Source organism: Myotis brandtii, unplaced genomic scaffold, assembly GCF_000412655.1.
Source record: "Myotis brandtii unplaced genomic scaffold, ASM41265v1 scaffold470, whole genome shotgun sequence".
In the NCBI taxonomy this organism is placed as follows: Eukaryota; Metazoa; Chordata; class Mammalia; order Chiroptera; family Vespertilionidae; genus Myotis; species Myotis brandtii.
Window position 1 is genome coordinate 1,093,646 of NW_005367953.1, and position 14,373 is coordinate 1,108,018.

The window sequence follows — 14,373 nt, forward strand, 5'->3', positions numbered from 1 at the left end:
CTATAGATGATTCAGTGATATAGCAATAGGTAAGGAGATGTGGCTCTTTGATGAGTTTGAAAAATGATATAGTAAGATTTATCATCATCATCATCATCATCAGAAAGCTATTTGACTTCCCAAAATGAATGTTCTTCAACTGGAACTCAGAGTTGCCATTATGTTTGCCAAAGAGTTCCAAAGGGAAAATAATGCCCTGCAAAGATCGTGGTAAATTTAGCTTTATTATCTTTCTTTGTAGGTCTACCTTTCTTACCTCCAACTATAAGTTTCTATTCTTGCTACTCTTCTTTATATAATATTGCTCCTTTCCTAATCTCTACTATTACCTAGAGTGCAGTTGGAAACCTGGCCATTCCTAAAATTAGAAGAAAGTGCTCTCAACATTGTTAACGCCATTTCAGGTTGTTCTACTTTTATGCATCTACCTGTAAGTTATATGGGATATGAATCAGTGCGTCACTCAAAAAGAAGGGATGTGTGTGTTATCGCAGTCAGTATTGTATTTTATTTTTTAAAAAGAAACAAAAATATTAGCAAACTTTTTCTAAAGCTTCTGTTTAACATGAAGGCATATACAAAAGTGCTTTTAATGATATTTTGAAAAAAAATATCAGAGGTTGCTTTCTTGTTTTGTTGGTTCTAAGCATAACAGATTTGAAGCCTTTGAAGATACTTTGTAATAGAAAACATTTGAAGTTTACTAAAAAAATTTTTCGTCCAATTCTTTAGTAAAACCATATTGTGAATATTTAGTTGTAGGCTTAGAAAATTAATTCAACTTAACAAACTCATACAATACAGCTATTCACAAATTAGATTATCATAATTTTTTTCTCCCACATGGAAGATTTTCTCTTAATTTATTATGATAGAAAAATATTTTTCATAATTAACTAGCAAAGAAAAACAGGAAGTAAAGCATTCTGGCATTTATTTGAAATTTGATTTTATATTTTAAAGTATTTCCTGTATATTTTTTCCTTATAGCTTCAAGATGGGAGATTGTTATTTTTGATGTTTTCTTTTCACAAAGTATAATGTTGCAATTTTATATAAACTGGATACTAGTGTATATAGGATTTATAGTAGCTAGGTAATTAATTATTAATATTTCTATCTGGAATCAAACTATGTAGATCTCATGAATAAAATGTATTCTAGAATATGCTCCTATTTAAGAAAGTAATTAAAATTTAGGAATGTTACTATACAATATGTAACTACTGTCTTTATCATTTGCATAACTTTTGAGCAATAGGAATGAGATGAGGGAGAAAAGGAGGTGGAGAGAAAGGGGAAGATTGTCCTGCCTTCAGTGGTTCATACCTCACCTCCAGGCTGTGTAAAAAGAGAATCCTTAAAGAGGTTGAAGAGAACTAACAGTAGTGAGGATCATTTTTGGAAACTGTTGTCTATGAACTAGAGTGTGGGAAGGGGCAGTGAATGTATGTTTCTCATCTGCCCAATCAGGACCTCAAAGAAAGGAGATGAGTTGTCCAGATAACTTCCTATGGATAAGTAACAGTTCTGTCCTGCACCATAAAGTAATCATTCAAGATGCAGTGTGAATGTGTCTGTGCTCCAGTAGCCTGGTTAGAGTGTGACCTGAGTGAGATCCAGTCAAGGTCTTGCTGAGCCTCCCATGTTAGCCATTTTAAATTTGCCACTTGGCTCAGAGAATGCTAACGGATGGCATGCATCACTCCGTTGAACAGATCAAAGTTTAATTGAAGCTGAGCCTTAGGAATGAGCTCTCTGTCTTCACATATCTGCTCTTGTATGCGTTTTGTGTATAATACACAGATATGTCTGTAATTCAGTGTGTGTACAGTTACTTGTTGAATCTAAACTGACTGTATATCAATGTAACCTGTCAGATGAATAAGGAAATAAGGAAATCAAACAAACCCTAGAAAACACATCTGTACTAATTCAAAGATTAACTTTCTTTATAAGAATTGCTCATAGTCTTGTAACTGAACATACCATTTTTGTTATTTTCTTTTAATGGTAATAAGTATGAAAAGCACAGAGATTAATGAATATGTCTGAGATACTTTTATAATGGAACATAGGATAGATTTCTTTTCCACTGGATGTCATTTATTTAGAAGATACAAAATAAGTGACTTGATGCATCATTAGAGTATCGATAAAAGATCAAGATTTCTTAAATTGCGGTTATTACTGCATTGTGCCAAAATATTTTTAAAATCCTGGGGATTTTATGATTACATCTTAATGTACTGATGTTTAACAAGAAAAAATGGGAACAGAAAATATTAAATTCTTGCATCTTTGCCAAGTCCAAATGGTTATAGTGAATTTAACTTTGGAATTTCCTGACATTTGTGTTGTTGAAAGTGTAGGTTTTACTCAACAGTAAGGGAGCCTTTTGATTTAATTTCCCTATATTTAAATATTTTTAGGTAATTGTAGAAGGCAGGGAGGATTAGAAGAAAGGAAGATTCTGGAGGACATAATTTTAACAGCTTACCATTCAATTGTTAAAAGTATTTTCCTACAGAAACTCAGCTTCATCACCTTAAATCTTCAATATTTTAAAACTTATAAATAATTTGGTCTTATTTATCTTGGACTAACAAAATGTTTCCACCCAGAGTAAATTAAAAAGAAAAGAAAAAAGAGAAGGAAAGAAAGGAAAGGAAAAGTCACTGCTGGCAAATAGCTACACTTCCAAAGAAATACCATTTTGGAATGCAGACCAAAAATTTAAGCTCATAATGTTTGACTATGTTATCAGTAACTTTAATGCATTTTGAAATAGAAATAGCTTTCCAACTGTTGCTGTAATGTTAAAATGCACTGTGATGGAATTGCCTCTTGTTGCCTTTAATTCATGCCTGAGTTACTTACTCCAAATTAGTATTTACAAAGATGCAGTATTAATTTCAAGCCAAAAGGGAACCATTCATTACATTGCTACCATAGTAACCCTTTAATAATGGTATTATTTTGCCCACGTAGACCCAAAACTCTTAATTAAAAGGTTCCTATTAATATTAACAAACAGAAACTATTTTAAAAATGTACTTCCCTAGATCAATAACAAGAGGAAAAAGGGATCAAGAAGGAATATATAATCTTTCTATGGTAAAACCCTGAAATAACACAAAGATACTGACATTACATGACAGATAGTAGGCTTCTGTCCTCTACATGGCCCCTGGTGTTTTCTGTCTTTCTAAAAAATGGTATCCTTCTCTTTTCATTTTCCCTTTGGGCTACTGCCCTCTTTTTTCCTTTCTCTTCACATCCAACTTTAGAATTATTTACAGTCATTCTCTACTTTCTTTCTTCTGACTTATTCTTGAATGCATTGTAATTTAGGGAATATCCTCACCAGTCAAGTAAAACTAATTTCATCAGGATCACTAGATGGACTTTTCCCATTCCTATAAAAAAATTATAGAGTTGGATTCCCAAAAGAGGACACAGATTTCTTCTATGCAGCTGCCTCTGAGTCACGCGTGCTTTCAATGTCCCACAGTTAGCTCACACTCATACACAGACTCAAGCTCCACTAAGCCCACTCTATATGTGCCTTACCAGCACTTCTCATGTCATCCATCTCAGTGATTGACCCAACTATCCATCCATTCTCTTGCCCAAGACAGAAATCTGGGTACCACTCTCAATATCTCCCTTTCCTGACACAACCATTTTATCCCAAGACATTTGGATAGATTCTACTTCCTAAATATATTTTGAGTTGATCCACTTTTCTACCTTCATCACCACTGTCTCTCTTCTCTATCTTTGGGACGGCTTTCTTTGAGGTCTTTCTATCTCCTGCTTGTTGCACTCCATTCCCTTCTCCATATTGCAGCCATGGTGATCTTTCCAGAACACAAATTTAGTCATGTAACTCCCTTGTTTGAGTCCCCTATTCTCAGGATAAAGTTCCTGCATGTCGTCCTCTGCTTACCTCTCCCGCCTCCTTTCTTTCAACATGCTCTGTGACTCAAGACACATTAACATTTACTTAGTTCCTCAGATAAATTATGCTCTCTTTTGCCTTGTCTCTGTGTGTGCTCTTTACTCTGCTTGGAAAACAATATTCCATTTCATTGCCATAGCCTCTGGTAGACCTATTTATTATGTTTCAGTTTAACTGTCAGTTTCCTGTGGAAGTTTTTCCTGACCCTTTTCTCCTCTGCACTTGTTCTCCTCTAGTTTTTATCACACAATGTCATCATTGGGCATAACTCTGATCTCCTGGCCACCACTGGCAGCTTCTGGGGAAGGAGTCCAGCAAACCCCTAGTTTCAGCTGTCTCTCTGCTTTGCAGTTCTGTTTCTGGTCCAAGGAAATGTTTATCTTGTATTTTGAAACCAGCTGGGTCTTTTTGTTTTCTCTTTTTATATGTCATCTGTCACTGCTATGTGTTTGGAGCAGAAGGGGAGTACTGAAGTATCTTGACTAGAAGTCAAAATCTGCATGTGTAATAAGCTGTCCAGGTGATTCTTATGCACATGAAAGTTTTGCACATAAGTACTCTGTTTTATTCTATTGAAAAGACTGAGCTATTTTATGTGAACTTATTCAGGCTCAGATTCCCTCTATTACTACATCTGCATTTTCCATTTCCCTGCGTTTGATGAATTATCTTTCCATCTTTCCAGAAAAAAAATGTTCCAACTCTGCACTTAATTCTTTCACTGTTCTAGACTCCTTCTAACTCTTGCCATTAATTAGTTAAGTTTCTAGCTTGTATATCTTCTCTTTCCTGACACCTCCTCTTTACCTACAGTCAAAGCCATCCTAATACACATTAACACAGAACCTCTCTCCTCCAGCTCTCTCTTCCAGCTCTTATATATCATTGATCAGTTGCCTCCTGTATGCCCCCTACTGGGGATAGAGCCCACAACCCAGGCATGGGATCGAACCTGGAATCCTTCAGTCCGCAGGCCGATGATCTATCCACTGAGCCAAACCAGCTAGGGCATCTCCTCCATCTCTTTAATCACTCTCATGATACTCTTTCTTTCTGACCAGAAAACTTACTATTAAGAAGGCAATGCTTCCTAAATTGATCTTTAGATAAAACACAGTATTCATTAAAATGCTTTTTTTAGCAGAAATTGACAATCTGATTCTAAGGTTCATATGGAAATTCATATACAAATCATGTATCATACGTAGGACATATATAAAGAACTCTTACTACTCAATTATAAAAATACAACTCAATTAAAAACTGAGCAAAATAATTGAATAGTAGTATCCAAAGAAGAGTTATAAAAAGCCAATAATCACACGAAAATGTGTGCAACATCATTAGTCATTAGGGAAATGCAAACCAAAACTGCAGTGTGATACCATTTCACACCATTACAATAAAAAAGATAATGATGAGTGTTTGCAAGATGTGGAGAAATTGGAATTTCCATATATTGCTAGTGATACTGTAAAATATTACAGCTACTTTGGAAAACAATTTGGCAGTTTTTAATAGTTATTATATGACAGCAATTTCACTTCTGTGTATATACTCAAGTGACATGAAAACATATCTTAATAGAACTAGTATTCAAATGTGCATAACAGCTTTATTTATAATAGCCCCAAAATGGAAATAACTCAAATACCATCAAGTGATAAATGGATAAATAAAATGTGGTATGTCCATACAGTAGAATATTATTCAACAATCTGAAGGTATGAAGTACTGATATATGCCACAACATGGATGAACCTTGAAAACATTATGCTCAGTGAAAGAAACCAGTCACGAAAGATCAGCTATTGTATGAATCCATTTATATGAAATATTTAGAACAGGTAAATCTATAGAGACAGATTAGTTAGTATTACTCATAGATCTATTAGTTATAGATTAGTTATTGCCTAGAGCTTGGAAGAAGACAGAGAGAGTAACTATTAATGAGATGGAACTACTTTTGGGAGGATGAAAATGTTCTCAAATTAGGTTGTAATGATGGTTGCACAATCCTATGAATATATTAAAAACCATTGAATTTTATACTTTAAATAAAAGTGAATTACATTATCACACAATTATTGTATTTAAATAAGGCTGTTTATAAATATACAATGAAATTCTGTGTATACCTTATTTTCAAAATCTGAAAAGGGGAAAGAAAACATTAATTTTCCATTACAACTTATTTTATTTCAATAATGCTTATGTCCTTTAAAAAGCTTGAAATAGTTTGCAATTTATTGTGTTTAAACTTTGGTCATGAATAGCCCTAATTTTAAACAGTATATGAATTAATAGAAGTTGAATGTCAAACAGAATATACTTTTTATACAAAAAAAATTATACAGAATGGCCAAATACATAAAGTTCCTTGGCATACATGGAAATAAATATTCTAAGAACACATTTAAAAAAAAACAAAATTTCTTGTTGATGTTCTAATTCTCTGTAACACAATTGTTCCACGGATTGCTTTTATGTATGACATGTACATATTGGAACTGACAATCTCTAGGGCACTGTTCTTAGAATTCAGTGATATCTGAGATCACACTTAGCACTACTTACCAAATTATTCATTATATTCTGCTTTGAGTAAGATTTACAGTAAATGTTGTAAATGTTGGTTGACAAATATGAGGTTATGTGGTTTGGCAGTCAGTAACCTGTCAGATGGTTTTGCTTAGATCTAGTTTTCTTTAAAAAAAAAAAAGTGTTCAGCCTCTTCAAATTATCAAACACTTTCCACTCCTTCTCTCTCTTTACCTTTCCATGGCACACTTAAAAACCGCCTCCTTTTTGACAGTGTTCTTTCTTAGCCTCCATTCATCATACTCTTCCTGTTACTTCCCTAACCTTTCCTTCCCAGCCTCCTATACTGGCCTTTCTTCCTTTGACTTTCACTTAGATGGTGGTGGTTCTCAGAGTCCCCTCCTTAAGTTCAACTCTTTTCATTTATGTGTTGTCTTTGAGATCCAGTCTATTGTTACAACTTCAAAATGCAATTCATGGAGTTGGTGATAAACCACAAATGTACATATTTATGCCTTACATCTTTACTGAGTTTCAAATTTTTAGTTGCGCAATTGGAATTTCTGCCTGTTTCTCTAAAACGTCTCAAGTTCAAAATGTCCCAAACTCAACTTAATCTCAAAATATGTTCTTCCCTCTGTGTCACATTCTCTGTTATTAGTCTAAAGCTAACTGCATTCCCACTTGCCACTGTCATTGGTTCAGGACTTTATTCCAATCAGCACATTCTCCTGACTAGAGGAGTTTTCAAAAATAGGCATGTGATTCATTGAGGACATTAAAACAAAAGGGAAGCTTTGCTTGGTTTTCTTTGGAAAAAGTTTTCTTGCTCTTAGGAGAGAATCACAGGAAGAGACACCCTCTCTTCTGCTTGATGTCCCAGTCAAAGATCTAGCCTACAACTGCTACGGCCATGTTGCTTCTATCAAGGAAGGCACCCTCAGGATAACGTCGAAGCACAGAGGAGGGCATGGCTGAGTGTATCTCACAGAAACCAGTCCTGAAGTCCATGCCTCTTCTGAACTTTCAGATATGCAAGCTATTAAATTTCTGGTTTATGTCAGTTTGGATCAGATTTTCTATTATTTGCAGACCAAAGCCTCCAAACTGATAAACTTTTTAAAAAAGTTAATGGAAGGTAGGTGGAGGCACATTAGGTATGCAGAGCATGAATGAAAATAATTCCCATTAAACAAATGGCTTCCCCATGAATAGACATAGGCACATTTGTATATATCTAGGCAATATACACTTTATATTTGAGAAGATAATACTTCCAAACCTGATTATGACATACTAGTAGCCCTGCGCATGAATCCGTATGCCAGTAGGTCGCTGCTGCCCTCCTATAGCTCTCCACCGGCTTCTGACCTCCTGTAGCTCCCCCGGCCACCTCTCATAGCTTGTTGCCCTGCCCTCTCCTGTAGCTCTCCACCTCCCGCTTGCTTGCTGCCCTGCCCCGTCCTGTAGCTCTCTGCCACGTGCTTGTAGCCAGTAGGTCACTGCCACCCTCCCGTAACTGTCCACCCACTGCCCCATCCTCCGGTGGCTCCCTCTGCCCCTCTCCCCTCTTCCCTTGCCCCCATAGCTTGCTGCCCTGCCCCCTCCTGTAGCTCTCAGGAGCCGCCTGTACCTCGCTGGCCCACCCTCCTGCTGATCTGTGATCTGGTCCTGAAGTGCTTGGTCGTTACGCCTCAGGGCGTAACGGCTAATTAGCATATTCCTCTCTTATTATATAGGATGCTCTTGAAGAAATGATACTACAAAAGAGTTAAATGCATACATCCTTCTTAACATAAATATTAATGCTAAATTTAAGTTTAAATGGATGAATAAATATTGGGCATCGCTACATTGAAATGCAGTAAAAAAAGAAAAATAAAACACCAAATGTTTTAATTTAAAAATTTTTGGAGGGAGTCTAGCTCAAAAATAAATGAAAAACATTCTTATTTTTCATATAGAATTCTTAAATACTTTGCCGAGAGCCTTTTACATGTAATTATTTTGACTGTAACCTTTTAAAATTCCTACTCAATTCTAAGGAGAATTGTGAAACATGGAGTTTTTGAACAATAAAATATTTAACACAAAACCCACAAATTTAATATCATTCCATGTGATCTTCTATGTTCCAAATATTTTTCTCCTTAAAAAAGAAAATGTTAAACATCTTTCAGTTGTGTACTCTTTTTGTTGTCAGGAAGGATATTTGGAAGTAGAGAACAAAGAAGTTCTTTATTATGAAAGGAAATGCCAAGAAATGAGAGTTAATGGTTAAATGAAAGACTTAAGTTCTTAATTTTTAAGAATTTGGATTAATCCTGAGCCCCATAAGTGCCTTGACTGTTGGTATAACTTTAGATGTAAGAGGATCAGAGGCAAGTTTTCTGGCTCTTCACTTTTGCACTTCTTGCTGCTGTACTTTGTGCTCTTCTCTTTTTTTTTTTTTGTCTTCCTTGTCCAGAAGTGATTGATTAATTTATTTGGTTAACCAAGTACAACTATTCTAGTGTTCTTTCTCTTCTGAATCCAGTTCAGTTTTTTTAGGATGCACTGAGCTAAGACAGCAAACACAAGATGCAACGGGTCTTAATTTTGTACACATGGTTTCATTTTGTTGGATTAAGTCTGATGGTAACTCACCAAATTACATATATGCCCCTCATGTAGTCAGTTCCTGTTAGAATTCTGATCTCTCCTGGGGAGTTGGTAGATTTTGATTTGTACAATTGTGCCTTCAGTGGTTGACTATTAAGCCTCAAATAAAGATATTATTTTAGAGAATGTCTGAATCTGGTAATTTTTTTATATGCATATTCCAAGAAGACGCATGAGCATATAGTTATTTCATGATGCAGCTTGTAAGCAAGAGTGATAGAATAAATGGGAAAGGAAAGGATAAATGAATAGACTTATAGAGGAATTCAAGAAAGGCATTGCCGACCTGGCTGGTGTGGCTCAGTGGTTGAGCATCCATCTATGAACCAGGAGGTCACGGTTCAGTTCCCGGTCAGGGCGCATGCCTGGGTTGCAGGCTGGATCCCCAGTAGGCGGCATGCAGGAGGCAGCCAATCAGTGATTCTTTCTCATCATTGATTTTTCTATCCCTCTCTTCCTCTCCCTTCCTCTCTGAAATCAATAAAAATATATATTGAAAAAAAGAAAGGCATTGCCAACTATTTTTATAATAATTTTTTCTTGTATTTACAATAACATTTTCCTTTGTTTTTATTAATGCATTTCTAAAAAAAATAAATGTAACTAAAAAAACTAAATGCTCAAGTTCATATTTCAGTAATTATCTGTTTGTGTGTCTTTTAGTATTGGTCTCTGAATTCACTGGTCTTTACTAGCTCTGTTCCTTAGGAAGGACAGCCAACTCCCAGCAGGCATAGCTGGATTTTCCTCACAATGGCTCATTTCCTTTTCAGTGTATTAACAATTAGTGCCCAGTGTACCAAATTGTAGCTTTGACTTTCCACCTCTCGATGCTTATTGAACTAGAAGAAAAGTACATTAAAGCTTATATAAATGGCCAGGTTTCCTGCTTTAGTGAAAGTTTAAAAGAAAGCAGACCTTTCATTAATGTGAAAGGGAATAGACTAGTCCCAGCATTGAGTAAACTGAATGAATTAGCAGGGAGGTACAATAGGAAAACTGGACACCTCCCAAGTTTGCCCTTTGTGGTGTTTCTATATTATTTTAGATTTGGAGTTAATTCCCAGAATGTCAAATATACCCATATTCAGATGTAAGTACAAAAACATTTCCTGAATCCAAATAGAAAAAAAAAAAAAGCATTTGCCACCTTCCATTGGTTCAAAAGATTAGTGTGAAAATTAGCTATAAAAATTTAAAATGTAGCTACTCCATATTTTAAAATATAATCCCTGTATGTGTTTTTATAAAGGCTGTAGTAGGATAATTCCTAACTGATGTAGAATGGAAACTAAAACGTTGACATTTTTACTTATTTCCAATTTAAATTGCATTTGGGAAAAAAAAAGGATATAGAGTTTTGCTTTAGTTGGCCTTGTTTTACTGCCATGGGAGTTTACTTTCATCTCAGTTCCCATAGATATGTGTGAGAAATTCTTTAGGGCCTGAAACAAGAGTATCTTCAGGGTTATATGATCTGACCTAATCAACCATGATTGCACTCATACTCTTTTTTTTTAAATCCCTTCTAAAAGCTATTTAATGAAGGCCTTTCTCACCGTCTTCTCCTTCTTCCCTTGATTAGACATCGATGAGTGCAGCGTCATTCCTGGGATATGTGAAACTGGCGAATGCTCCAACACCGTGGGAAGCTATTTTTGCATTTGTCCACGTGGATACGTAACCTCAACTGATGGCTCTCGGTGCATTGGTAAGCCTTGTGTTTTTGAAAGCACAATACACTGCTTCTTTATAATGACAGAACAGCCCAAACAGGTATGAAGATGGCAACGATTATAAAACCATTGGGAAAATGGCTGAAAGAGTTGTTTAAAATAAACGGTACCGCTATTGAGAGATTGATAGACCAGATGCTCTTTGCAAAGACTTCAGTTTCAGGAGCCATCTGGGTTTGTTTTATGTTGTCAGAGTCATTTTTGAAATGAAGAAAAACTTCCTCAAGACATTGCTTTTGCCCAGCATTAGCGACACAAAGGCATGAGAAAGATTTTAAAAATTCTGCTTTGGAGAAGAATGTAGTAATTAAATGTTCTTTTGAATCATGAATATAGTCAGTGTCTTACTTACTTAGGTCTTGCTTATTCTAGTGAAAATATTTATGATGGAAAAGTAATGGACACCTTTAATTTTGTTCTTTAAACACATTCAAATTAAAGCTAAATATATTTTATGTTCTTCTTTGTTTAGAGAAACGGAACAGTGCTTCTTGATCATGTGTAGGTCAACCATTATTGAGCAAGTCTTAGACTTTTGGGGCATTAAAGATTCATGAGATACAGGAATTAGGAAAATTAAGCCAGCACCCAAAAATGGAGTTGCTTGGTTTACTAGAGGATGGTCATCTGGATAGTGCCAGTCTCCTATCCCCACCAGGAGGATATGTCAGCAACTGACTGCCAGGCCTCTGTAGATCCTGATGATGGTGCCCAAGTGAACTGGGTTGCTGAAAAGGAAATACAGAGTCAGCCCCAACGAAAGGGCTGAGACCTGAATTCATTTACTAAAATGTACTGATATGCCAGACACTATGCTAGTTCTTTCCATCCAACAGTAAATATGAGAGATATAGATCCTGCTTTAGATAGGGATCGAATCCACAACCTAAGTATGTGTCCTGACTGGGAATTGAATCGGTAACTTTTTCAGTGTATGGGACAAAGCTCCAACCAATTGAACCACATAAGCCAGGGCTCATTTAACATAATTTAACAGCTATGAGAATTGGAAATTAGTAGAACAACCAAAATTGGCTTAATTTTCTTAAACTATATAGGAAAATAATGCACACACACACAATCATCTGCTTGAAACAGTTAATGGACTCAACTCTGCGGGAAAAATGTCAACTTGGGAGTCATTTCTGAACATCAATGGCTGTATGTCATAGATTTTGGCTTCAGGAAAGTTGTTCTAGAATATGGCTAGAAGAAATGTGGCTGGAGAAATAAATGAGGATTTTATTGTGAATTTCTGGAAATACCAAATAAGGTATATGTAACATTTTATTTGGTAGGCAAGTGGGGAAAGCCTTTGAGAATGAATTGGAATGGAGTTGGGGAAGGGTAAGAAGAAAGACAAACTAGTTAGAAGGCAGAACTTGCCATAATAAATATTACTGTTTTATGTCATATTTCTAAATTATTTCTTTATCCTTGCTTTCTTAAATTGCTAAATCCTTCTTTAGTCAGATGACACTTGTTCTTTTTTGTTGTTGTTTGCATTGAAAAGGAGGCATATTCTTCATCATATTCAGATAGTCAAAATCAAGATTTCTAATGATATACTGAGGTTGTTTTTCTTTAATGTCAGATATTTGGTTTACCATTAAAACATGATAAACTCTCTTTATCTTCTGCCTAGCTATATAAAAGTCCTAAGCCTTTTCTTGGGCATTCAAAGCCCTTTAGAACATGACCCAGACTGTATTCAGGACTCATCTTTCACCCAACACATTTCTCTCATTGTGAACATGAGCACAGTCCAGGTCCTTGCCCACAATATCCCCTCTACCTGAAGCATCTTGATGTCCCCCTCTGTGCTCATTAAAACTAACTGAAATTCTGGCCCTTCAATGAATAGGATGCCTGACCTACCTAGTTTATGAAAATGTGAAAATCCTCACATTTTATTAATGATTTAGTAAAAGTGCTTTTTAACATTTTTTTTAAATTCTAAAAAACAACAACAACAACAAAAATTCAACTGATCCTTCAAGTCCCCAATCAGATACCACATTTCTTTATAGCCATTGCTACCTAATCCACATTCTCTTGGACAAAATTCATCAGCCCCTACCGTATTATTTTTAATTTCCTTCATTTCTGGGTTTACCATATTGTCACAGGAACTTGTGCTTTACTCATTGGCCAAACTGTGAGCTTCATTAGGTCCTGCCTTATGCAGCTTTATGTCTGTGTAGTAGTACCTTGCATACAAGTTTGGTCTCAATAAGCCTTCTCTGAATGAATAGCCCAGCCAACAAATGAATGAATGAGATCAGATCAAATGTAAGAATTTTATGCTGGTTAATAACTGCTTTTCATTGTTTCTCACCCTGTTGGACATGATGTGGTGGTACTGAGTTGTGGTCCTAGATGCTCTCAGAGCCTGCGTGAGCTCCTAAGAGTGAGGCATAGTGAGTCCTGTGCAAGGCATGAGTCCCCGTTCATTTCAGTATCAACATCCTAAGCCAGGAACAGAGGAAAACCTCTCAGGAGGGGAGAACGACTCTCTAAAATTACGAAATCAATGTTAAAATTAAGTGAGGAGCTTAAATTTTTTTTGAATAACTATGTTACATTTGGAATAAGTACATGTTTTCTATACATGAGAAAAAATAAATCTAACATTCTAATGTGTAAGAAATCTTTGACTTTGATTTTTTAAAATCTGGGTGTATTTTCTTAGATTGAATTTATTTATAATTGAATTTTGTAGGTCATAGATATTCCCATGCTATTTATTTTGTAACCAAATATATGCTAACCATAATAAGTTGGACGAACTCAAAACTTTTTTTTGAGTGTGAAACTGCATGTTATCTGCAGCTTTATTCTAAGAATGGCACATGCTGAATCCTTCCCTTCCTTATTCTAGTTAACAAATATATCCAAAGTCTATCCCACATTGTAAAGCATCAACAAACTGCCTTCTTTTTCTTTTTAATCCTCACCAGAGGATATGTTTTTTATTAATTTTTAGAGAGAGAGGAAGGGAAAGAGAGAGAGAAACATTGGTCAACTGCCTCCCATACATACCCCGACCTATGATCTAAGCCACAACCTAGGTATGTGCCCTGACTGGGAATCAAACCCAAAACCTTTTGGTGTACCGGATGACCATCCATCCAACTCAGCCACCTGGTCACAGTAACTGCCTGTTTCTTTTATGTGTAGGAAAATATTTTCATATGGCATGAGAGCTTAGCTAGACATCGTATCTAGTAATAGACAAACATGGTAATTGACCGTACCTTTGCTACACCTCCCATTGGCTAATCAGCACGATATGCAAATTAACCCAACCAAGATGGCGTCCGAAAGCCACGCAGCTGAAGCGAGCAGGAGGCTTGCTTGCTCCAGTGATGGAGGAAGCCAAGGTTCCCCGCCTGCCGCGGCCCGGCTATGAGCTCCGAAAGCAACAAAGTTTCAATTATAGAAGCTAAACAAACCCCAGATACCTGCTTT

At 35.9% G+C, this 14,373-nt stretch overlaps 1 protein-coding gene across 1 annotated transcript in view; it reads left to right on the plus strand.

Moving 5' to 3' along the window:
- The window catches only part of FBN2 (fibrillin 2), a 253,892-nt gene that overhangs the window by 115,046 nt on the left and 124,473 nt on the right, over positions 1-14,373 (plus strand). The window contains exon 9 of the mRNA XM_014547293.1: positions 10,752-10,877. Within this exon, the coding sequence (XP_014402779.1) occupies positions 10,752-10,877 (126 nt within the window). The remainder of the gene's footprint in view (positions 1-10,751; positions 10,878-14,373) is intronic.